At 34.6% G+C, this 25,450-nt stretch overlaps 2 protein-coding genes across 2 annotated transcripts; both read right to left on the bottom strand.

Moving 5' to 3' along the window:
• Positions 1–875: 875 nt before the first annotated feature.
• Positions 876–2,829, bottom strand: HELRODRAFT_157054 (hypothetical protein; the record flags this gene model as incomplete). Its single annotated transcript, XM_009019891.1, has 7 exons — positions 876–1,001; positions 1,346–1,512; positions 1,597–1,807; positions 1,902–1,985; positions 2,138–2,178; positions 2,403–2,439; positions 2,800–2,829. The coding sequence occupies 7 exons, from the start codon at positions 2,827–2,829 to the stop codon at positions 876–878; spliced, it is 696 nt and encodes a 231-aa protein (XP_009018139.1).
• Positions 2,830–3,106: 277 nt separating this feature from the next.
• On the bottom strand, positions 3,107–25,175 carry HELRODRAFT_191884 (hypothetical protein; the record flags this gene model as incomplete). Its single annotated transcript, XM_009019890.1, has 37 exons — positions 3,107–3,747; positions 4,808–4,973; positions 5,214–5,288; positions 5,461–5,536; positions 5,623–5,835; positions 5,980–6,266; positions 6,352–6,444; positions 6,575–6,666; positions 6,961–7,140; positions 7,386–7,563; positions 7,755–7,901; positions 8,171–8,315; positions 8,563–9,250; positions 9,552–9,771; positions 9,946–9,993; positions 10,183–10,809; positions 11,065–11,158; positions 11,354–11,646; positions 11,762–11,867; positions 11,984–12,123; positions 12,259–12,418; positions 12,665–12,846; positions 12,922–13,053; positions 13,223–13,334; positions 13,452–13,542; positions 15,422–15,641; positions 15,758–15,884; positions 16,169–16,173; positions 16,402–16,533; positions 18,688–18,873; positions 19,465–19,520; positions 20,361–20,434; positions 20,536–21,186; positions 21,502–21,578; positions 21,805–22,077; positions 24,679–25,044; positions 25,131–25,175. 37 exons carry the CDS (start codon positions 25,173–25,175, stop codon positions 3,683–3,685), a joined length of 6,822 nt encoding a protein of 2,273 aa, XP_009018138.1. The 3' UTR covers positions 3,107–3,682.
• Positions 25,176–25,450: the final 275 nt, after the last annotated feature.

Raw genomic sequence — 25,450 nt, 5'->3', positions numbered from 1 at the left:
AGCAGTAATTTAAAATATACACACATCAATCTATCTTCGTTTAGCATCCAGAGACCCAGTTTGCTAATACAAAATATATACATAAATATATATAAATATATATATATAAATTACATAAATACATAATCCAATAAATGCCTATATAAATGGCCAAGAATAGACGACCTTTGCGAATCAAATTTATTGACATTTTAAAGAAACTTTGCTTGGACAGAGAGAGAAGCTAAGAGAAAGTTATATGAAATAAATATATGTGTACATATATATATCATATAAATAGTATATATATATACACAAATATATATATTTGTATGTATATATATATATATATATGTATTTTTTTACAATATTCTATAAATTCTACCGAATGTTTTGCGTTAATATGTTTGTAGCTCTATTACCAACATATTTGATCTGATATTTATATATATATATATATACATATATCTATATATACATACAAATTCATGAGTACAAGCATACATACATTTATACTGTCTTAATGTCTCTTTAATATAATACTAGTAAAACACACACACACACACACACACACACATAGTCACGCACACACACATGTATATATATATACATATATAATGTATTAATTGTTCTGTAAATACATTAACACTCTTATAAAATTAAACACACAATTATTTTATTATTTGCAATGTATGATCAAAGTTTTTTTTCATATACTAAGTGAAAGTACAATTCCCATAAATAATAGTAGAATAAGCATGACATAATTAGTAACTTGAATAAAATGATAATGATAAAAATAAAGAAAAAAGAAGAAACACAACAGCATTCAAAGATTGCATAATAAAAAAAAAACCAAAAATAAAAACAAAGACAATGATGAATGATCTTGAATCTTAAATAGCCAACGCCCCTTTGATAATCTTCTTCATTACACTACCAACAGCCGATGGCGAGGATGACGATGAAGATGAGGGAGAAGTAGATAGTTGTTGTTGTTGTAGTTGTTGATGATGTTGTTGCTGATGGCGATGTTGTTGCTGTGGAGAGTTTTGTAACTTCATTGGGCTGCTGTTGCTGTTGTTATTCCCACTACTACTGTTATTTACACTACTGCTGCCACTTACCGTTGGATTTTTTACTATGGGAGAGTTCATGCTAGAAGTGAAAATCTGGATGTCGCGGTGAGAGAAAATAATTTCCATCATAAAATAGTATTAAAGTACACTTTTTTCATTCATTCATCCATTCAAACAGCTAGCTGACCAATCAAATTCTTCATAAAATTCTTTAAAAAAATTAAAAAAAAAAATTTTATTGAACAAAAATAAAACTAACCTTGTTTCTCTTCATTCTAATAACTAACCCTGAACAAATATGGTTGAATGTTAGGGAAGGAAAGGTCGAATACGAGCTCAAGGTCAGGTTCATTAGGTACCTTGGGGATGTACTCAAACTTGCTCATCGTTTCTGCGATGTAGAAAACTTTTTCTGTTAGAAGCTCTCCAACCTTTTCTCGAATTTGTTGTCGATCTAATAAAATTTGTAAAATGAATAAGTTTGATAAGAAAGAAAATCAACCAGCCAGCCAGCCAATCAACAAACCAGCCAACTAACCATTTTCATTATTAAGCTTAACGACTTCTAAAACAATGGTCCACACCTCCCATGGAACATCATCCTTCTTGAAGAGGTGACTTTTTCGTTTTTGATAGAATTCCAAAGATATAGCACCACCCGTGCCACTGAACCTTCGACGAAGATCATCCTGAAATCCACTCACTTCTTTCTTCAGCATGTTGTCCAATTCATCCGAGGCCACCCTGACCTACATGTTATTGTTAGTTAGGTGGTTAATTAGTTAGGCAGGCAATGTGTTTATTTATAGCTAAATTCACTTTTAAAAGATAAAAAATAATTACGTAGGTAAAGTCTATGTAGTCACAGTCGACATCAACCATGCCCAGAGTTCCTATTGAGTAACTACCTTCTTGCTTGTAATGAAACTGCAAGAAATTAAATCACAATGATTAACAATTTTTTTAAAAACAAAATGAAGAAATAAAGTAAGGCAGCAAAAATAATGATAAAAAAGGATTTTAATTTATTTAAAGTTTTTTAAAATGAGAAAAAAATGTCAGAAATAATTATTTCAAACCTTCCCAAGTGTCCTATGGAACATCAAACTATGGAAGATACCTATTATCAACATACACATGAATATATTATGCATATATATAATGGAATAATAGGAATATTTTAAAAAAAGTCCACAGTAAAATGTTGTACTTCAACTTTGGCTCTTTAAAACTACATACAATACGGTCATATAGACATTCCATTAATGTTATGAATTTTATTATGTTAAATCTAGTTAGTGACGGTTTTTAAAATTGTATTTTATATTAGAAAATATTACTAACTTAATACAGTTTCTGAAATTTGTCTTTCATCAACTGTCTGCAAACAATTATATTTAAGATTAAATTTTAAGTTGATTTTTTTTACGATATAATTGATTATTAATAATAATAATTAAAATAATACAATAAAAAAAACTAATTTATCATCAAAAAATCAAATCAGGCATTTTTAAAAAATTAATTTTTTAATTAACAATACTCTTGAACATTAATATCAACTAAATTCACTGTTTGAAATATCAACTTTACACAGGAAATAACTTATATTATCACACAACGACCAAACCCGATTGATTAGTGAAATTAGTGAAACAAAAAATGGCATACAACCAATAATAAATAATTGATCATCAATTAAATGTTAAAATGTTTATAAAAAACAACGAAAAAACCTTACCAATTCGAGCACATGAGCTCTCGCGTTCATTTTGAATAAAATTTCGTCTCGAAAATCAAAAACTTAATTTTAAAGAACGAACAAATTGAACAAAATTTTGCGAACAAATAACAAACTCAAGTATCAACAGCTTAAATTCACTTTTCAGATGAACTTATCGTCCATACATAGATAAAATATTAAAAATTAATTCTAAAAAACCAGTCCCGATCAGTTTAATTTCACCCCCGAAATCATTTAAAAACGTTTTCCAAGTTGAAATTTTGAAATTTGTATCCAATTATAATACAAAATGAAGAATTCAATTATTTTACCATTAAATTTTTAATGTCAAATGACAAAACTCATGATTTGAACAACTAACGACAGTACTAAGTAAATCCTTTAATTTCATTAATAAAGCAACATATCATTCATAATACTATATTTACATATATATACATATATATATATATGTATATATATATATATGCAATCACTGTTGAAAGGTATATATATATATATATATATATATATATATATATATTATATATATATATGTTTATATAAACACAGCAGAAGTAGTCATAACATTTTTAAAAAATTATATTAGTATAAAAATAAAAAATAAGTGAATAAAAAGTAAATGTCTAACTCCTTAAAAAAATAAATATATATATGTATATATAAGTATATATATATATAAGTATATATATATATATATATATAAATTTATATATATACTATATATGTGTGGAGATGAAAATATAACAAAGAAGAAATAAAATGTAAGATTTAAAAGCTGAAAACTGAAAATAATAGAAACCAAGCTAAGATTTAATTAATTAACTAATTAATTAATTAATAAACTGTATTTTCGAAAATGAAAAATTAAATAAGCTATTTATAACTTCATTACTATTGGTTGGCTGTTTGGTTGGCTGGTCGGTCGGTTGGTTGATTGGTTAGCTAGCTAGTTAGTTAGTTAGTAAATGAAACAAGTATAATAATTGAAATTGGAAATAACAATACATACATAAACATATATAATATACGTATATATATATATTTATAAATATATATATTATATAAAAAATTATATATATATATATATATATATATATATATATATAAAATCATATATAGTATATAAAAAATGACTAACAAACTAAATAAAATAATTTCAATGGAAAAACTCAAATTTTTGCAAACATATATATATAATTATATATATTGCTAGATCTAGCATGATATAATATATATGATATTATATATATTATAATATATATCGCTGGAAGGAGACCGACTATAAATGATGCAATAATTGATGAAATCTTCACCATTGAACACTAACGATCATTTTCTCGTTAATTTTTAATAAATTGAATAATAATTATAAAATAATTACTGTTAGAAATAGTGAAAAGCTCAATCGTAAACATCCAGAAGCCAAAAAATCGGGAGATTTTATCAGATATTGTATGTATATATATATATATATATATATATATATATATATATATATATATATATATACCGAATTATGGTATTATTATTATTTAAGATAAAAATCTTAAAAATTATTAATAATATATACATAATTATGTACGTAATCTCATCCAGACGCCATTATGCTAATTATTTTCGCTTATTTTTGGCCTAAAGTTAATAAGAGGTAGAGAAAATGAACATTAAAGCATCAAGAATAATGGTTATAACTAATAATAATAATAATAATAATAATAATAATAATAAATTCTTCCTTTCATTATTATTATTTATTATTACAAAACGACAACTGGGGAAAAAACCAAAAAAAGAATTTAAGTTAAAGAAATAAATACACTTTTACATTATTACATGCATGTCAGATTCATTTGATAACTGCTTTACAATATGTAACTATGTGTGTGTGTATGTGTGTGTGTATATATGTTTGTATGAGTGTGTGCGTGTGTGTGTGTTTGTTTGTATGAGTGAGTGTATGATTATAGCTTATTAATCATATTATTATTATCATCGTCGTCGCCATCATGTTCATCGTTAATGTTATCAGAGATGTTAACTATGGGCAGCATGAGGTCATCATCCATGCTGCCATCAATCATTCCCTGCATTCTTTTATTCAGGATTTCAAGTCGTTCGTTCAGTCTATCACGCATTGAAAATTCGTCATCTTTTAGTGCTGATGAAAACTGAATGAATGAATGGATGGATGAATGAATGGATGGATGGATGAATGAATGAATGAATGAATGGATGAATGAATGAATGAATGGATGGATGAATGAATGAATGAATAAATGAATGAATGAATGACGAAAGGGTTGATGAAAAAAATGAATGAACGGATTGATGGACTGGTGAATAAATGGATGAATAAAACTAAAAGCAAACGTAAAAAGGCTTCAACGAAAGTTTAAAAATGAACTTACGTCTTTATAATACTTGAATATGTACTGGCATATCATCTTCAGTGCCTCCTCTGTGTTGAACTCATTTGCATGAATCTACGTAAATAATTGGACACATGTGAATGAATAAATGAATAAATTAATGAATGAATCAAAGAAATAATGAATTAATGAATGAATCAAAGAAATAATGAATTAATGAACGAACGAATAAACACATGAATGAATAAAGGTGTAAATGGAAGAAGGAATGAAATAAATAAAATACCAGAGACTCCTGATGGAGCATTTCATTCATGTCTTGCTCACTCAGAGCTGGCATCGACTTGATCTCATCATAGTATCTTTAATAATAATAATAATAAAAAATGATGATAATAATAATAATAAATAATTATAATAATAATAAAAACAAATCCTTAACCCCGACCTGACGACCCACTCCTTATATTTGGGGATTTCCTTGGCATAGAGGAGCTTACTGGACGGACTGTCCTTGGTAAGTTTGTGGTCGCCCATGCAGCAGCTGTCCATGAAGGTCTGGCTGATGACGGACAAGCAGGAGTCCACGGTGTTCGACTTGTGGATGTCGAAGATGAAGTTCGGGTTCTTGACTACGTTCACCCAAAATCTTAATGGCAGGCTGTGTGTTAGAATGATCGTTACGTACGTTCGTACGTACTTCAGTGATCATGAATGGAAAAACAAAGACATAATAATAATAATTAATAATAATAATAATTAATAATAATAATAATTAATAATAATAATAAGAAGAATAACAAACCTGTTGGACTTCCATGTATGAACAACCTCATGGTCGACGACGTTATGCAGAGCAGCTTGGTCATCAAAAAAATCAAACATAAATTTAATCGCCAGAGGCAAGCAGCTGTACTGCTGCTGCTGTAGTTGCTGCATCTGGTTGCTGTGACGGTTGCTGACGCTGCTGTTGCTGAGTAACGGGACTCCGCTAGCGTGGGCGGGGTTTGGATTTGAGTGACGTGACGATGGTACGTAATCACAACGGAAGATCGTCTCGAACAAGTCGTTCACGAAAATTTGAAGTGTGCCCTGTTTCGTTAAGTGATTGATTATTTATTCATCCATTTATTCATCCATTCATTCATCCATTCATTCACTCATTCACTAAACTAACTTTGCAGGTAAGCAATCTGGTAAGAAATATCTCGGACACCATCTTATCATTCCTCTCATCTCTTCTGCTATCATGCTCACTGTTGCTTTTTACCTATACGTCGTAAAGTTTCATTTCAAAGAATAAACGAACGAACGAACGAACGAGGGAATGAATGAATGAATGAATGAACGAACGAACGAACGAATAAATTAATGATGAAATAATAAAATCCCAAACCAACCAAATGGTAAACTTTGACGCTTTTTTGTGTTGCTAGAGTAACATTATGCGACAGAGAATAACTGCTCGGTAGACTTCCGGAGAAAAATGTTTCTGAAAAAGAATCATTTTAATATTGCATCCATCGCAATGGGTACTGCATGAATCTAGTAACAAACGACTGGCTTCATTCACAGTATTAGCGCCCCGTTCCAAAAATCGAACTATAGCCCGTGTACTAAAAATGATAAATATTCCTATCTAAAAACTGAGTTTACCGACTGTTAATAACAACGACCTCCCTAGATCCACCACTGACTGCCACATCACATTATTACTGCTACTACTACTACTACTACTTTTAATAATAATAATAATACTAATAATAAAAAGAAAAATGATAATAACCCATCTTCTGTTGATTATTATTGCTATAGTAGTTTTGCCTATGAACGAGCTTAACAATTGAGCCGTCTTTAACTTTATAATGGCTCAGTGTATTTAACTTCTTGAACTCCCCTGAGAACAAAGTGGTACTGTCCTCGTCCTGCATAATGATCGGCTGGCCGCTGGACGGATCGATCCATTCTGTATTAAGGGTGAATAAATAATAAATATAAACAACAGCATCATTAATGAATGAGTAAACTATCAACTCAATCGTAATAACAGCAATAAAACTACTATAACAATACAGCAAATACTACTGCTACTACTTTTGCTACTACTACTACCACTACCACTACTACTACTACTACTACTACTACTACTACTACTACTACTACTACTACTACTACTACCTACAATAACAACAAGAGTAGTATGATCCTCACCTAAATCAAAGTCATCTTTGCAGGGCCGAGCGGAAAAACCCAGACGCACATAAATAACATCGAGAATTTTCTCCTTAACTTGTGTTATCGTGTCACAATCCAGCACCTTCACTTGGTGTTGTTGTTGTTGATGTTGTTGTTGGAGTTGTGGTGAGTCGTAATCAGGGATGTACAGAGTCTGGCAAAAATAATGACGATGACGATAAGAACTATGAATAGTTAAACTTAAACGAGAAACGCTGATGAAAAATATTATGAATTAATCATAAAAAACATCTAAAGAACTAACAACCCCAACAAACACACAAACGAACGAACGAGCAAACAAATAAATGAACGAACGAACGAACAAACAAACAAAAAACAAACCATAGCTTTATATTCAACATGCTGTCTAATCAGCTTTTCCTCACTAAGAGAATATTTAGCTTCACTGGTCACCTGATCGATTGGACCCCTTTCTGTCTGGTGTTTAACTGCCTGGAACAGCATGAACAACTTTTCTCCCGCTTGCTCCTGGTGTGTTTGAGGGTAGTTAGGATTAGTATAAAATTCATTTATTTGCGACGGACTGACGGATGAATTAGCCAATTGTATTCATTCGTTCATTCACTTATAATCGACCAATGTAATGAAGTTGATTTTACTCATTAATCTACGATGCATAAACGGATGAAGTGGTTAGTTTCATTCATTCTCTCTCTCTCTCTCTCTCTCTCTCTCTCTCTCTCTCTCTCGCTCTCAAACTTTCACCAAAAAACCACAAAGCAACGAAAAAATGTAACCTTAAGAAACTTGTGGAGTAGGAAAGTGAACCAGTTAGTAAGCATCTTCTCTGCCACAGATTCAGTTCTTCTGAGAAGCAGCTTTGGGTGACTCCTCTTCTCGGTCGATCTCTCTATCAACTCGGAGAGTAGAGTCTTTAAGATGCTGATGAATTTGTGAGAGGAGAATGTTGTTGTTGGTGTTGTTGTAAGATGTTGTTGTTGTTGTTAAAAGATTACTTACACCGTTGTTTGTTTCGTAATTATTATGAAGTTCGTGTACACAAAACGACGGTACAAATCCTTACAGATTCATGTACATCCTCATCACCATCAACATCATCATCATCATCATCACCACCACCATCGAGCACATCATCATCATCATCATCATCATCATCATCAGGACTCACTCAGTATGGTAGACCATATGAGACTGCAGTACAACGGACAGTAGCGAGGCAAACTTCACCTTCTCTCTCACATTGAAATCCGGCCTCTGCTCCAAGGTCCTAACCAACGTCAACAAAAATGACCTATTTAAAAGTAGGTCACCCACCTCCGCTAACATCCTTCGAGTCAGGCGTGACGTAATCAGTTCCTCTTGCTGCTGCTGTTCGAACAGCTGCTGTTGCTGCTGAAGCAGTAGCTGCTGCTGTTGTTGCTGCTGTTGCCGCTTTTTACCGCCGCTAGTTTTAGTCGCCGATGACGAGACGATAGCGGCGTCCAAATCAGTTTGCGAGTTTTTCAGCAGTAGAGAAGAGTTGTTGTTGTTGTTGTTGGGCGTGTTGTTGCTGTTCGGATAGTTGGTGCGACTAAACACCCCCCTGGCAGAATTGTTCGGTGTGAAGGACAGCAAGCAGACTTCAGATTCGACCGCTGATGAGCCCGCATCTCTCGGAGAACCCGTGCAATAGCACGACTCTAACGTACGTTGATGCAAACGATGCTGCTGCTGCTGCTGTGAGTAGGTGAGGGGGTTGCCAGTGTTCGTACCCCACCTCAAGACGGGATGGTCCAGGTGGTGCCCTGGGAAGAGAACGTGGGCGCAGAAACTTCTATAGTCCCTGTTATTAAATATGCTTGCAGTAGTAAAAGTAGCTATATTAAAAAGTATATTATAAATGATTAGTTAAGATGTTGAACAATGGTATGCGAGTACTAGAATTAGTCAGTGGCAGTAGTTTTGAAAATATCAGGCCACGCTAACCGGAATGGAATGTGATTGGAGGCAGAATCGCCGAGATCATACTTCACGTTTGTCATGTTGGTTTGTAGCTCCGCAAAGGCTGTTGAGTTTAAATTCAATCAATCAATCAACTATACAATTAGCCAACCAACCAACCAACCCTTCAATCAATCAGCCGAGACCAACCTTCCTTGCACTCCTTTGCAACACTACTTTCCAATCCATCAATCTGTTTCTGCAATCTCTTCACGGCACGCTGATTTTTCTTCGATTTGATTCGGTAGGCCAGACAAATCAGGATGATGACGACAGCCAATAAGAAGACCGCCCCGATGGCTCCTCCTAAAAAGGGCGGAGACTTCAGCATTGCTACAACTCCGCCCTCTGGAACTAACTTTCCCAGAGTTTGGACGCTGTTGTTGCCTATGTGAACCTGGGTGATTGTTTATTACGTTGAATATAATTAATCAACCGATCGATCAACCAACCAGCCAGCCAGCCAACCAACCTTAACAAAAGCAGGTTCCGACAGAAACAAAGTTTGCCTGAACAAGCAGGTCAAATGACTGCTCGATACTGATTGGACGACGCAGTGCTCCTTGCCAACTGTCACCAAATAATCAGATGGTGTCAAGGCCAGATTTAAATATCGACCCTGGAAAGTTGTGGTGGTGATGATGACGGTGATGATGACGTTTGCTTCTGATGCCAACCAATCATCTACTAAAAATATAAACCCACCAATCAAAAAACAGACCAACCAATTACAAAACAGAACAACCAATCAAACAACCAATCACAAAACAGACCAACCAATCAACCAGCCAATCACAAGAAGCATTACATTAAGCGCCAAATGTTCCAGCTTATTAGAGTGACTCTTCCTGACGCCATCTTCAAATTGTTCGAACCTCGGATTCGGATAGACAAACAGAACCCCACTGGATAAGTTAAGAAGGTTCTTCACTCCATCCATCACAAATCCGTAATGAAGACGGATCGGAAGTAGCGATAATGATGACGGCGATGATGATGACCAGGGTGATGATGATGATGGTAGATATTTATTATTATTATTTTTATTATTATTATTATTACCATCATCGTTACTATTATTATTATTATTATTATTATTATTAATATCATCGTCGTCATCTTCATCTTCCTCTTCATCGTTATAATCCTCATAGCCATTATTATAAATATTATTATTATTATTATTATTATTATTACTCCTTTTAAACCTCTTATTGTTAGCAGTAGCTGCAGCGTTAGTACTAGCCTTATTAACTTTTAAATAGTTCCTCTGCTTCTTGTTCATACTACCAACGCCACCAATACCATCACTAACATTATTATTATTATTATTGTTATTATTATTGTTGTTGTTATTATTATTATTATTATCCTGTGGCAGAGTGACGTTAGGAGTCAAGCAATCCATTCTTAGATCCGATATGACGAGACATGGCTGTTGTGGTGAAGATGATGATTGTGATGATGATGATTAAAAAGATGATAATGATGATTGTGATGATGATGATCGTGATGGTATTTGCGATGATGGTGATGATGAAGATGGCGACGACGATGATGATGATGATGGCCGGAATAGTCAGTCAAATAAAGTGAAAAAAAATTTAAAGGAATAAAAATGCTCCTAAGACTACACCATTCTATCTACATCATCATCATCATCATCGTCATCATCATTATCATAGCAGACCGATGTGAAATTTTCATTATCTCTGTAGACAATCATCATTGGCTTGGCTGTGATATCCAACCTGTAGCCCCTCACCACCAAAATGTTGCCACCGCTGAAAAATTTTTAAAAATTAAATAAATAATTAATTTAATTATTAAATTATTATTATAGATTTTATTATTATAGGTTGTAATATTTTAATGATATTAAATTTATTATATAAAAAATAACCAATCAAATTTCTTGCCTTAAAATGCCTGTTTGTCGCTCGACCAATAATATTACAGGATCCAATTTAAATTCAAACAAGTCATCCTCACTGGCTCGCTGTAAGCTGAATTTCGATTGGTCGATAACTAGGTCGAGACTGTTGACAATGTAGGTCGAATCAGCAGTTCCCGTTAAGCAGGTCAAGTAGTTGTTTGATTGAAACTGCACAACGCATGCGGTCGATAATGAGGATGATGATGACGACGACGATGACGATGACAAAATGACGGAAACATTAGACCCGGAGTCTAAGTTCTCCCCATATATGGTGATCAAAGTGCCGCCAGACTGAGGACCCAAGTGTGGAGTCATGTGACTCACTCTGCTGTCCTGAATCATGATTGGTCGGTGAATTTCAAACCTCAACATTTTGTAGTTTCGTAATCAACTAATCACTCATTCATTCATTCATCCATTCGTTCGTTCGTTCAATCGTTCTTCTAACCTGGTAAGTAAAGTTGGAATCTGAAACGAAACTGATCAATGAACTGATGGACACAACGAGAGATGAGGTCAAAGGTCGTTCAGATTTTGAGGTCACACATTTAAATCTATCGAATGAATGGATGAATGAATGAACAAACGAATGAATGAATGAATAAATGAATAAATAAATAAAAAAAAAACAAACAAATCAAACAGAGAGACAAGAAAGAGTACAACTAACGATAAACTCGGTTCATAGTGAAGAACGTGACATGGCAGGCCAGCGATGAGAACATTAGTATCATCTGCACTCAATCCTAAATCTTCTCCTAACACTGTCAGCATTGTTCCACCGTTCAAAGGACCTTTTTTCGGAGAGATCTGGAGAAAGAGAGAGAAAGAGAGAGAGAGAGAGAGAGAGAGATTGAGATAAAAAGAGTAAGAATGAATGAAAAATCGATAAATTTAAATACTTGAGCGATGAACCACCCAACAACGCAACGTAACACAACTTACTGAAGTAATCCTAGAATCCGGACAAACTTCCTTCCTGCTTTTCCACTTTTCTTTACCTGGTAATCCTGCAGAAACGCACTCCTCCCTAATTTTACAGGACCCAGCAACTTTGCGGCTGCTGGGGATGCACCAGCCACATTTCAATCTCGGATCGAGAGCTCTGCATCGACCGCAGTTCGGTGCCAACTCGTGGCATTTGTAGATTTTAACTGGTTGGTTGGTTGAGTGAGTGAGTAAGTAAATGACTGATTGGTTGGTTGGTTGGTTGAATAATTAGTTGATTGATTGGTTGAGTGACTGACTGGTTGGTTTGTTAGTTAATAGTTGAATGAGCGAATATTGATTAAAGACCAGAAAATTAAAAAAATTCGATCAACCTTGAATATTTTTCGGATTATCTAGAAACTTCTGAACTGGACCCTCACCCCACATAACTCTCAGGGGCACATTGAGAAAAGGGGTAGAACTGTAATATTCGAATCTCATTGGTTGACATCTGATGACGTCATTTGAGCCCATCACGTGATCGGCCTTGACTTCGTGGCCCCCGTCGAAGTTAAATATGCAGCGGAGAGGAGCTTGATAGACCTTTTCATTTCATTTTAGTGATTGCTATTATAACTACTGTTATTCACAGTAGAAAACCCAAAAATTCTCACTAACAGTTTTATTGATGACCTTCAAAATGACCTCGACCTCCGACCCTGATGATATAAATATCTCAGAGGAATTGTCGTGCGCGTTGTCGATGCGCGGGCAGTGGGAAGGACCGGGAGTGTCGGAATTCCCCAGAAGCTATTTATAAACATTTGGGATTGTAATTAGTATAACTTATTTGCTAAGTTTATGTGGAATGTTATTATTTCAAGAGAGCAAAATTATCGCCATAAATATTATTGCTATTTTATCGCCCCATTTAATTAACCTAATTTATTGCAACATCAACATCATCATCGCAACTTACATTAATCCCGGTGATGAGTGTATCGTTCTTGCACTCGTCCTTAGTGCTCGTGCACTTATTGACCTGAACACACCAAGTGCACGGGTACATGCTGTTGGTGCATCGAGTGCAGCTGCCAAATTAGGGTGGTAGGGCGAAGTTGATCTCATCATAATCATAATTGTGTATCGTCATCATCACCCTCATCGTCATCATCACCATCACCGCCAGTATCACTATCATAACTAACGTAGTGTGGACGCTGCAGTCGTAGAACGTGAAATCTGTCGTCAGATGCTGGAAGCCGTCAGACGTGATGGACAGTGATATCGTTATGTGGTCTGCCAGGATTATTATATCGGTGGTGATCATGATGGTAGTGATTGTGATGATGGTGATGATGAGGATTGTAATGGAATAAAAAAATGGCGATGCAAAGAACAGTAAACAAAGCAGCGATAGCCAAAAGCAGTTGAACCGAAAAATTTTCAAATGATCATAAACAAGCAAGCAAGCAGACAAACAAGTAAATAAATGAATAACCAAGCCAACAGCAAAAAAACAAATACAATAATAAATAAATAAATAAATATAAAATTTTCCCGCCAATAAAAAACGCGCGCGTGCGCTGGCTGTCATGGCGTCTGCCTGTCACGTGACTGATGGGATCATGAACCCCTGGTGTGCTATTGTTGTGCTGCTGTGTGTGTGTGTGCTGTTATGTGTGTGTGTGTGTGTCTAGATAGACGATAGATAGATAGATAGATAGATAGACAGACCGACAGATAGATAAATAGACAGACAGACAGACAGACATATAGAGAAAGAGAGAGAGCTATACGTATAAAAATAACGACAATAATTGATGAGATTTCTAGAACCAAAGAATGAGAACTATGAGTAGGTAGGCAGATAAATGTTAATCCATTGAAACTGCCACCAATTCCTTTACGTCATAAATAAAAACAACAATAATAACAACAACAACAAAAACAACAACAATAATAATAATAATAATAATAAACCGAAATACCTATAATATGATTGATAGTGAAATATTTCCTGCGGTGAATTTCAATTAACTTCGATTTCAAAGTCACTACAGTTACAACTACTACTAAAAACTACTACTACTGCTGCTGTTACTACTACTACTACTGCTACTACTACTACTGCAACTACAATTCAACTAATAATAGAACAACTAATACTACTAAAGCTACAAATACATTTATTTTGACAGAGAAAAAATTGAAGTCAGAGAAAGAAAAGAGAGGAGAGGAGAAAGAGAGAGAGGAAGAGAATGATGCTGCTACTACCACTACTTACCACAACTTACTACTTACCACTACTGCTTACTACTACTACTTACTACAGCTACAAGAGGCGACCCTATAGTAAAAATCTCATTTAGTCCGGAAATGACCATCCATCTAGGAATTATTTTTCTGGATGCTGCAGATAAAATAACTGACGGCCAGCAGAATAATAAAAAAGAATAAAATAAAATGAACGCGTTCGCTCGTACTGTCAAACTAAGGAAATAAAGTTACTACTACCACTACTGCTGGTATTTTTAGTACTACTACTACTATAGCTACTACCACTACTACTACTACTACTACTACAGCTACTACTACTACTACTATTACTACTACTACTACTACAGCTACTAAAGCTACTGCTACTACTACAGCTACTAGAGCTACTGCTACTACTACAGCTACTAGAGCTACTGCTACTACTACTACTACAGCTGCTACTACTACTGCTACCGATAAATATAATGATAATAAGATCGTTGATAAATGAATACACGTAGCATAAGAGTGATCCTAGCAGAAGTGACACATAAAATATAATGAATATGAAATTACACACAAGCACGACAATAACGAGAAGAACAAGAACAAAAACAAAGAGAACAAAAAACAAAGAGAACAAAAAACAAAGAGAACAAAAAAAATAATAATAATAAACATCACATAAGAAGGTTTTAATTTCACAGGCGACTGCATACACTCACTCCCCATCCGTTCATTCATGCCTGACTTCACCCATTATTATCACCGCCACCAATGCCACTACCATTCACGTCATCGTCGTCTTCACCATCGTCATCACCATCATCACCAACATCTTCATCATCATCATCTTTTCCATCATTATCATCACCGTCGTCGTCGTCGTAAACATCACAATCATCATAATCACACAAACCTTTTCCGGTTGGAAATGGCGGGAGTAAATTGGACCTTGGCGTGTCGCATCTCAACGTCACATTCCCGTCTGTGACGTCATCGACTTCGCCACCAGTAACGTGGTCGCTAGAAATCGGGTCGACGTGGGCGGGGGTTGACCTATTGAGGCCGTGCCCGACGAATGAGCACTCGTAACGTTCGGTCAGCAGGAGGGGTAGGTTTTGGACTTTTATGATGATCTTTGGAGGAAGTGATGATGCAAACAACAATTAAGCAAACAACCAACCAACCAACCAACCGACCATAACCAACCAAACAACAAACAGCACACAAGACACAAAAAACGAAAACTAACAACGGAAGTTAAGTTGTTAATCTTTTCAGCGTGGCTTGGCTTGACCTCGATAATTTTGGCACAGCTGCCCTTGGTCAGCCATCTCTGCGGCTTATCTGAGTCCGAACACTGGTCCATAGGAGTGCACCTATCAATTATAATTTCATAATTTTAAAATTATTTCATTATTATTTCATTGTTATTATTATATCTTATATTATATTATATATTATATTATATATTCATATATTCTTTCTTTCTCTTTGTCACTATCGAATGTTTAGAGCTTTAATTATAGAATTTAATTCAAAATTCATAAATATATTTCTTCTATAAACCCTCCATAATAATAAAAATTCATAATAATTCATAATTATTCACAATAATTATCTATAATTATTCATAATAAATTCCCAATGGCAGTGTACTGACTGTTTCTGAAGAGAGCACCAACCACAGAAAGGGTCTCTAGCAGTAAGACAAGCATGGCATGTCCTGTGAGTATGACACTGCTCTACTGCTATCTTGTAAACCTGGTCGATCGGTCGATTAGTTAGTTGGTCGGTTGGTGGTTAATTAAATGATTAACCAGTTAATTGATTGATTGAATGAATGATTGATTGGATGATTAATTGATTAGCTAATTGAAGCTGATTATTAAGCACCGTTCTGTTTGCATAAGCGAAGAGATGCTTGTGATTCAGATCAAAGACCATACTCTTGCCCACAGGAACATTCGGCTTGTCCAGTGTGATTGTATCATATACGTATGCCTCGGTTGCTGATACTAAGTTAACCTGGTGACAATAATGTAATGTGCCGGTGATAATGTGATGTGATGATGTAATGATGTCACGTGCAACATACACACACACACACACACAACACACACATACACACACACACATTTGTAACATTCATACACATCAAAGGACGTAGATACACATTTAGACCAAGGTTTGAACCTAGTTATATCACAATAACAACCTGAGCCATTGCACTCCTACGGTTTTGACTACTCTAGCAACCGTGTGAATGAAAAAATACATACCTATATAGACAGACATACGGGCAGCGAACAAACAAAACCCATCACTCCATATTAAAAAATTTTCTCCAAAAATTAAAAAAAAAACGAGTAGAAACATTTAACGAGAGGTTGGTTGATCGTAAGGGTAAGAAAGATAGAGTGGAGTAGCATATGCTTCCATGTGATCATTCGCTAGATTATATCGCCATGTGGTTGTTTGTGTGCAAAACAATTCATCTCTATGTATGTATGTATGTATGTATGTATGTATGCGTGTGCGTATGTATGTGTGTGTGTGTGTGTATGTATGTAAGTGTAGTTATACATAAACACATCTATAAAAAATGTCCAGGATAGGCAGAATAAAGAGTCCAATTGGAAAAAATTGTCTGCCATCACCATTAAAATGTCTGTAAGACCATCATTTGCAATAGATATATATTATCATCGTCGTCATCGTTATAATCATCGTCATCATCATTATCATCATCGTCAGTAGCAGCAGCAGCATCGTCATCATCACCACCAACATCGCCATCAGCATCATCATCATCTTCTTCAACACGAATAGCAAAGAATCATCTATTTACAAAAATTTTTTATTCAATCATTCCTCTGAGAAAAGAGCGGTCATCATTCATCCGCTAATCTATCATTCATTCATTCGGTCATTCGTTTACTCTTTCGTTCTTTCACATTCATTCATTTTTTTCTCTTTCAATCATTCATTCATTCATTCATTGAAGATATTTTCATTTAAAAATTTTTCAAATGTATTCTCACATGTTCACTCGATCTCTCATTTGTTTACATTTTGCTGAAAAAAATTTCTCTTTTCATTTTTTTTATTAAATTCGTTCAATCAATCATTTCTACTTTTTTCATTCCTTTATCTTTCCTTTAACAATTCATTCGTTCAGTCATTCACTTTGTTTGTTTGTTTACATGTATGTACGCAGGTAGGTATGTATGTGTGTACGTATATATGTATGTTTGTTTATTTATTATACACTAACACACACACACACACATACACACACATAACATACATACACACACAGATACATGCATACATAGTATATTAAACTACTTGACACCAAAAACATCAGCCTCTAAAAGTATTTCCCAAAAGATGAAGTATGCAACACAGTCATCGTCGTCGTCGTCATAATAATAATAATAAACCTCATAACAATAATAATAATTATTATATTCGTCATCATCTTCTTCATCATCAACAACAACATCACCCTCATCATTATCATTTTCGCATTTTCAAAACGTTTAACATTTCAAGAGTGGACTATATTTTTTTTCAAAATTATTACAAGCACTATTACTAATACAACTAATAATAACAATAATAATAACAATAATAATAATAATAATAATAACAATAATAATAATAACGATAAAGCTACTTCTACTACTACTACTACTACTACTATAACCGAGTAGATGGATTGTATATACTATGGGAAGATGAACTAATAACTGAATTCATCTCTATGGCCTAAAAAGATCAGTCGCTTTGTACGTACGTGTGTCTATGTGTGTGTGCGTCTATGTGTGTATGTTTGTGTGACTGTGAGTGTGTGTATGACTACGTGTGTGTATGTGTGCGTGTGTTTGTGTGCGTGTGTGTGTGTGTGTGTGTGTCTTCTGTGTAAATGCCTGTTTGTAAGTGTACTTTCAAAAATCACAATCAACTCTATAATTTTCAATTTCTACATTATCATCACCATCATCATAACCATCGTCAATTAATAAACTAACAAACGAAATCCTACCAATCAGAAACCGTCAAGAAAACCAACCAGCCAATCACAAACCTATAAACTCAACAACCAGCCAATCACAAGCAGGACCAAACCAACCAGCCAATCACAAACAAGAGCAAACCAGCCAGCCTCTGACGAACCTTCTCAATGGTACCATGATCTGTGGCTAAAAATAGAACCGTGTCCTCATTACTTGCCATACCGACCACACCCGTGGCCTTAACTTCCGGCAAAATCAGAGTTGGACTGGCCGCAATCGGATGGGTTCCAACTATCGGTCGATTAAAATCGAACTCACCGCAATAATCGTCAGTGATCGGTAGGGGCTGAGGGGAGGAACCAGAAGACATGCGGGTGAGGTATAATAATAAAACTCTTTCATTAAAAAAGATCAGTGACATGAAAGATGAAATAGAACAAAATATGGTCATTGTCAAATAATTGAATGCACATTAAAACCCTATCACTCATTACCTATGATAGGTAACCTAGTTAGGTGACATATTTGAAAGGTTATACAATGTTTCTGTCGCAATAAGATAGCGTAGGTCAATTTAATTGCAAAATAAATTAATTTGTCAATAAAAGAAACAAGCCATAAAATTTTAATTAATTGAAAATTGAAAGTATTAAAGAAGCCAGTTGGAGTGATCTCAAACGTATTTAAACTAATCGGGGATGAAACTTGAAATTAAGTTACTGTACTTCGATAATAATGGTAATAATAATAATGATTATTATTATAACAATAATGATTATTATTATTATTATAACAATAATAATAATAATGTTAATAATAATTATTATTATTATAACAATAATAATACTAATAATAAAATATAACAAGAAGCACCAGGAATACCCAGCAATTAAAGAAAATTATAAGGATATAAGCAATTAAACGACTTTCTACTAACAGCCCATTGACACGGATAAGGTAGGGCATAGTAGTCTGGGCCGGTGTTGCCGATGCCTGGAAGGAGTATTAAGGGGTATATTTGCATACATGCATGCATGCATGCATACATACATACATACATACATACATACATACATACATACATACATACATACATACATACATACATACGTACGTACGTACGTACGTACATACATACATAAATACATACATACATACATACAAACAAACAAACATACAAACATACATACATACATAGGCACATACAAACAAAAATGCATACAAACAAACATAATTGGATGATCATTTATTCATACAAAATTTCAATTACAAGGACATTTTAGGTCGGAGAGAAAAGGAATTCTGTATAACAAATGACTTTAATGGCTCTGATGATGATGATGATGGTGATGAAGATAATAACAAAAATAATAACAAAAATAATAATAATAATAATAATGACAATAATAATAATAATAATAACTACGTAAATTTGTTAATAAACTTATCTGGTAGACATCAAACAAAACGGAGAGTACCAAATATATAATTAGGTATGCAAGATAAGCGCCTGGGAGCAAATATATGAATGGATGTACGTTTGCATGTATGTCGAAATGCATGCTTTTGTTTGTTTGTTTGTTTGTTTGTTTGTTTGTTTGTACGTAAGTAAGTGTATATAATCAATCAAACAATAGCCAACCGACTAACCAACTAAACAACCAACCTATCAATCAATCGATTGATCCATCAACCAACCAACCAACCATTCATTCATTCATTCATTCATTCATTCATTCATTCATTCATTCATTCATTCATTCATTCATTCATTCGTTCGTTCGTTCGTTCGTTTATTCGTTTGTTCAACATATCAATTATATTAATATTCACCTTGAAAGCAGGTCTGTATAGCTACAGTAAATTGACTGGCTAATTGTCGCATTGGATACATGCAGATGGCTGAGCTGATGAAAATAATAATTACAATAATAAAATAATAATTATAAAAAATAATAATTATAATAACAAAATAATAATTATAGTAATAAAAATTAAAAATAATAACCCTGGCATGGTCGGGCCAACGTTGTCCCAGAAAATTTTATTGTTATTCTTATTCTTTCTCTCATTATCACTGTAATCTTGGAAGTTACTATCGCCGTCGTCATCATCCTCAACAATGCCATCATCAAAATTGCTGCCACCATTACTACCGCTACTACTGCTGCTACCACCAGTGCCACTAGTGGTTGAGTTTTTGGATCGGCCTCGAAACGGCGAAACTACCTGCCTGGCAAATACGCCGACTAAAACGTCATCATCTGAAAATCTAAGCCCCATGGTCTCTGCTAGTTTCGTGCCGGGTTGAATGACAGTAGCCGCTAATAAGACATTGTAGTCGATCACGGATGACGATGGCGTCGATTTCTTCTCATGTCTTTTTCGTTTGCTGCGGCTGCTGCTGCTGCTGTCGCGAGGCTGACGATAGCGATTGTTTATATCATCGTTGGCGTCATCATTGACGTCATCAACCGCCATCGATTTGCATTCGAGCTGCATGACTGTGAAGGAGTTGAAGTTGATATCTCTGTGGCATACTCTGGAGACCCTCGTCACCAAGTATTCAGAAAGTGGCGACGCCATGTTCGTCGTTCCCATTTGCAGGGAGATGAAGTAGCTGAAGTTTTGGTAGCTGAAGCCGTGCACGAAGTGAATTCTGTGTGCGTATGTGTGTGCGTGCGTGTGCTTTTGTGTATGTGTGTGTGTGTGTGTGTGTGCGTGTGTGTGTGCGTGTGTAGTTTATTCACCCATTCGCTCGTTCTTTTGTTGATTCGTTCATAAACTTATTCATTCATTACACATTCATTAACTCATTCATTCATTTGTGCGTTTGTTTGTTCATTCATTCAATCATTCAATTAATCAGCTATTCATTCATTCAATTAATTCATTCAGCCATTCATTCATTCAGCCATTGGTTCATTCACTCATTAATTCATCCATTCAGCAAATAAATAAAATGAGAACGGACTTGAAGATTTCTCTGATCTGAGTATCGATGTCGATGAATGACTTGCCATCTATGTCATCAGAGAAGAGGGAGAAATCCTGACAGGATTGTCATCATGGAGGATGATGATGAAGATGATGTTGCAAGAATAATCAAAAAAAAGACCAAACAACCAAACAATCAACAGCCAGACAACAGCCAACCAGCCAGACAACAGCCAACCAGCCAGACAACAGCCAACCAGCCAGACAACAGCCAACCAGCCAGACAACCAGCCAAACAACAACCAACCATAAACCAAGTACAAGCCAGACGACAACTTACATCCATGTTTCTCATACTCAGCATAGGAACATTATCTTTGTAGGTGGCCATTCCATCATCGCTTCTAGTGGCTGCAACGTAGAAAACTCTACTCTGACCTCCACTTTGTTGGTGTTGGTGAGTTTGTTGCTGTTGTTGGTGGTGGTGGGTGAGGGGGGGTCCAGGGGCGATGAACATAATGGTAGAGCAATTATCGCAGGCCGGCACGATTATCGTGTGAGTAGATCCGTCGGTTTTTGTGATGTCGTCCAGGTAGTATTTCTGACAATGACCCTGTGTGTATACGTGTGTGTGCGTGTGTGCGTGCGTGTGAGTGTAATCGAAAAAAAAGTCTACAAAAAAAGAATCAAACAGATTAAACAGAATAAACACAAAAAGAACTGATGATCAACTATAAATGACTGAATGAAAGAACGAACGAACGAATGAATGAATGAATGAATGAATGAATGAATGAATGAATGAACAAATGAATGAATGAATGAATGATCGAAGAAAAGAAAGAAAAAACAAACAAGTGAATAGATAGATGGATAGACGAAAATTAATGACTATAGAGTTTAGTTTACAGAATTTTTAAGCACAATCTTTTAAAGTGTCATCAACCAACCACATGGCTAATGCCTTGCATTATTCAAAGCCTCTTAATGAAGATGATGACGACGACGATGGTGATGATGATGGAAGACAAAAAAATAATTGGAGGTGAAATTGGAGATAAATAAGATCCTAAGAAAAACTCATCACCATCATCATAATCATTTTCATCATCATCAACAACGCCATCATCATCATCATCATCAACAACAAAAACAACGCCATCATCATCATCATCCTCACAATCATCCCCACCACCATCATCATCAGCATCAGCAGCAGCAGCTCCGGAAAGATATAAGGATATTGAGAACCGAAATGTAATTAAAGTTTTATAACAACAATGTCCCTTGTTTTGATAAAGATGGCAACAATAATAATAATAATAATAATAATAATAATAATAATAATAATAATAATAATAACAGTGGTAGCATAAGTGATAACAGCATCATCATTTGTTCAAGTAAAAATTCAGCCCCAGTGAGAAAAAGAAGATTTACATCTGTATCTTTTACTCTGGTTTCAAAAATCATGACAACAAAATTAATGAGATAATGATGACGACGATGATGACGATGGTGATGACGACGATGATGACGACGGTGATGACGATGGTGATGACGATGGTGATGACAATGGTGATGACGATGGTGATGATGACGGTGATGACGGTGATGATGATGATGGTCGCAAAAAAATTTATAGTTTTCTTAGAATTTAATGACAAAGGCGTTTAATGTTCATTACACTTCTATACATAAGTGCTGGACTAAATTAAGGAGATAAATTTTCAGCAAATTAAAAAAATTGAATTAAATAAATTCCTTTCTGCTTTCGTTTATTCGTCTATTCATTCATTCATTCAATCAATCAATCATTCACTCACTCACTCACTCACTCTTTCACTCATTCATTCGTCTATAAAATCAATCTATCATTATATTAACCTATATGCAATCACATTTAATCATGACATACATAAACAAGCAAACAAAAACATAAAATAAATAAACAACTGAATGAATGAATGAATGAATGAATGAATGAATGAATGAATGAATGAATGAATGAATGAATGAATGAATGAATGAATGAATGAATGGACAAAGGAAGCCAAAACAAATGAGCGAATGATGGATGGACAAAATGTACAACGGATGAATGAATGAGTTCTGGGTCAGTTCAAAAAAAATAGGTCATCTGATTGATGGATGGATGGATGGAAAAGAAAAATAGAAGAATACAAAAAATATAAAAAGTGAAATGAATTGAGGGGAAAAAGGTTTTTTTTACTACATGGACGAATGAGCAGTTTGTTGCTTTGCCGGAAAAGATGGATGAATGAAAGTATGAACGAACGAACGAACAAACGGACGAACGAACGAACGAATGAACGAACGAACGAACGAAAGAAAGATTGCAATCAATTAATGAAAAGAATTCAGGAGTGCCAGTAACTAAATAGTGCATGGTTTTAACAAAAGAATTTCAGATGAAAAAAATTTGTCAAACAGTTGGCCATTCTGAACTTAATTAAGAAGGAGGGGGAGGAGATGAGAATGGTAAGAATGATGAAAACAATTATTAAGAATGAAACTGATCTCAAAGTGGGATTGAAACCAATTAATAAACTGAATGGGGAACAATACATTGAAAGAGATAAATAATTAATTAACTAAACTTATGAGATGAATAATTAATTAATTAAACTTATGGGATAAATAATTGATTAAACTTATGGGATGAATAATTAATTAATTAAACTTATGGGATGAATAATTAATTAATTAAACTTATGGGATGAATAATTAATTAATTAAACTTATGAGATGAAATTTGTTTTAAAACAAAGGAAAAAGAAACTGAAATGAGACCTCAGATGGTGATGGAGTTACTTTCAAGAAATGAAAAAGAAATGATTAATTAAATAAAAAAAATCACGGAATTGAAGAAAATTAAACGAACAAATGAATGAACGAATGAAAGAAAAAATGAACAAATGAATGAGAGATTGAAAGAAAAAACAAAAGTGAAAATGAAGGAAAGCAAGCAAAATTTTCGCACCAATGACCCTATGGACCATCAATTTGAAAAAAAAAACGAAGAAATCCAAAAAAATTCTCTCCTCTGCTTCAGAAGAAAAAATTAAGCATATTTATTTATTTATTCTTTACTTTAAGAGTGAAAATTTTTTCGTGAATTTTTTAAAATTTATTTTGAAATGGATTTTATCAGATATGTACAACCAATCAGCCAGCCAACCTGACAACCAACCTTAAACAAAGTAGCACAGACAACAACTCTCCTCTCAACTTCGTCCACAACGATAGTCTTAACGATACTATCTCTCAACTGCGGCTTGAACTCATAGCAATCCTTCACTAAACACGAACAGTAAACTTCGAAAGGCCCGCAGTAAGGATTGTACAGATGTGGCCGAAACTTTAAGACATTTATTAGACTTAGATCAGAAGTTAGGTGAAAAATAGCATTGGGCGCGCTGATGAAAATTTTCCCAGTCAGCGGATCTTTGATGAGATGCTGGATCGTCGCATCGTGGTTGTCCGAACTTGTAACGTTGTTCTTCGTGCTGTTTATGACCGTCAGTTTGTACGACTTTATAATGTGATGCTGCTGCTGCTGTTGTTGTTGTTGTTGAAAATGCTGCTGTTGTTGGTTTAAATGTTGTTGCAGTGTAGTTGTTGTTGTTGTAGTTAGAGGAAGACTTCTCTGTTGAAATCGTTTTTGTTGCTCCTGACGTTGTTTTTCATTGCGCTGCTGTTGTTGCTGCTGCTGCTGCAGATATTGTTGATGACGATGTTTCAGTTGCAGATGTTGTTGTTGTTGTTGCGTGTTTGAGTGCGACGTCGCGATGAGCGTTGACAGGAAGAAAATTGTGGCCAGCAGCAGAAAAGACAAAATAGGAAAGTGACAACAACGACGGCTGGACGAAGATATTTCTTGCAGCCAGTCAGACATCATCGTGCAGTCTCCAAATAGATCTGCCTTTGCAAAATTATTAGTATCAGTATTTTTAGTAGTAGCA

The sequence above is a fragment of the Helobdella robusta genome, assembly GCF_000326865.2.
Source record: "Helobdella robusta unplaced genomic scaffold HELROscaffold_26, whole genome shotgun sequence".
Taxonomy (NCBI): Eukaryota; Metazoa; Annelida; class Clitellata; order Rhynchobdellida; family Glossiphoniidae; genus Helobdella; species Helobdella robusta.
Note: the sequence above shows the minus strand (reverse complement) of the source record. Positions and strands in the feature narration are given on the sequence as shown.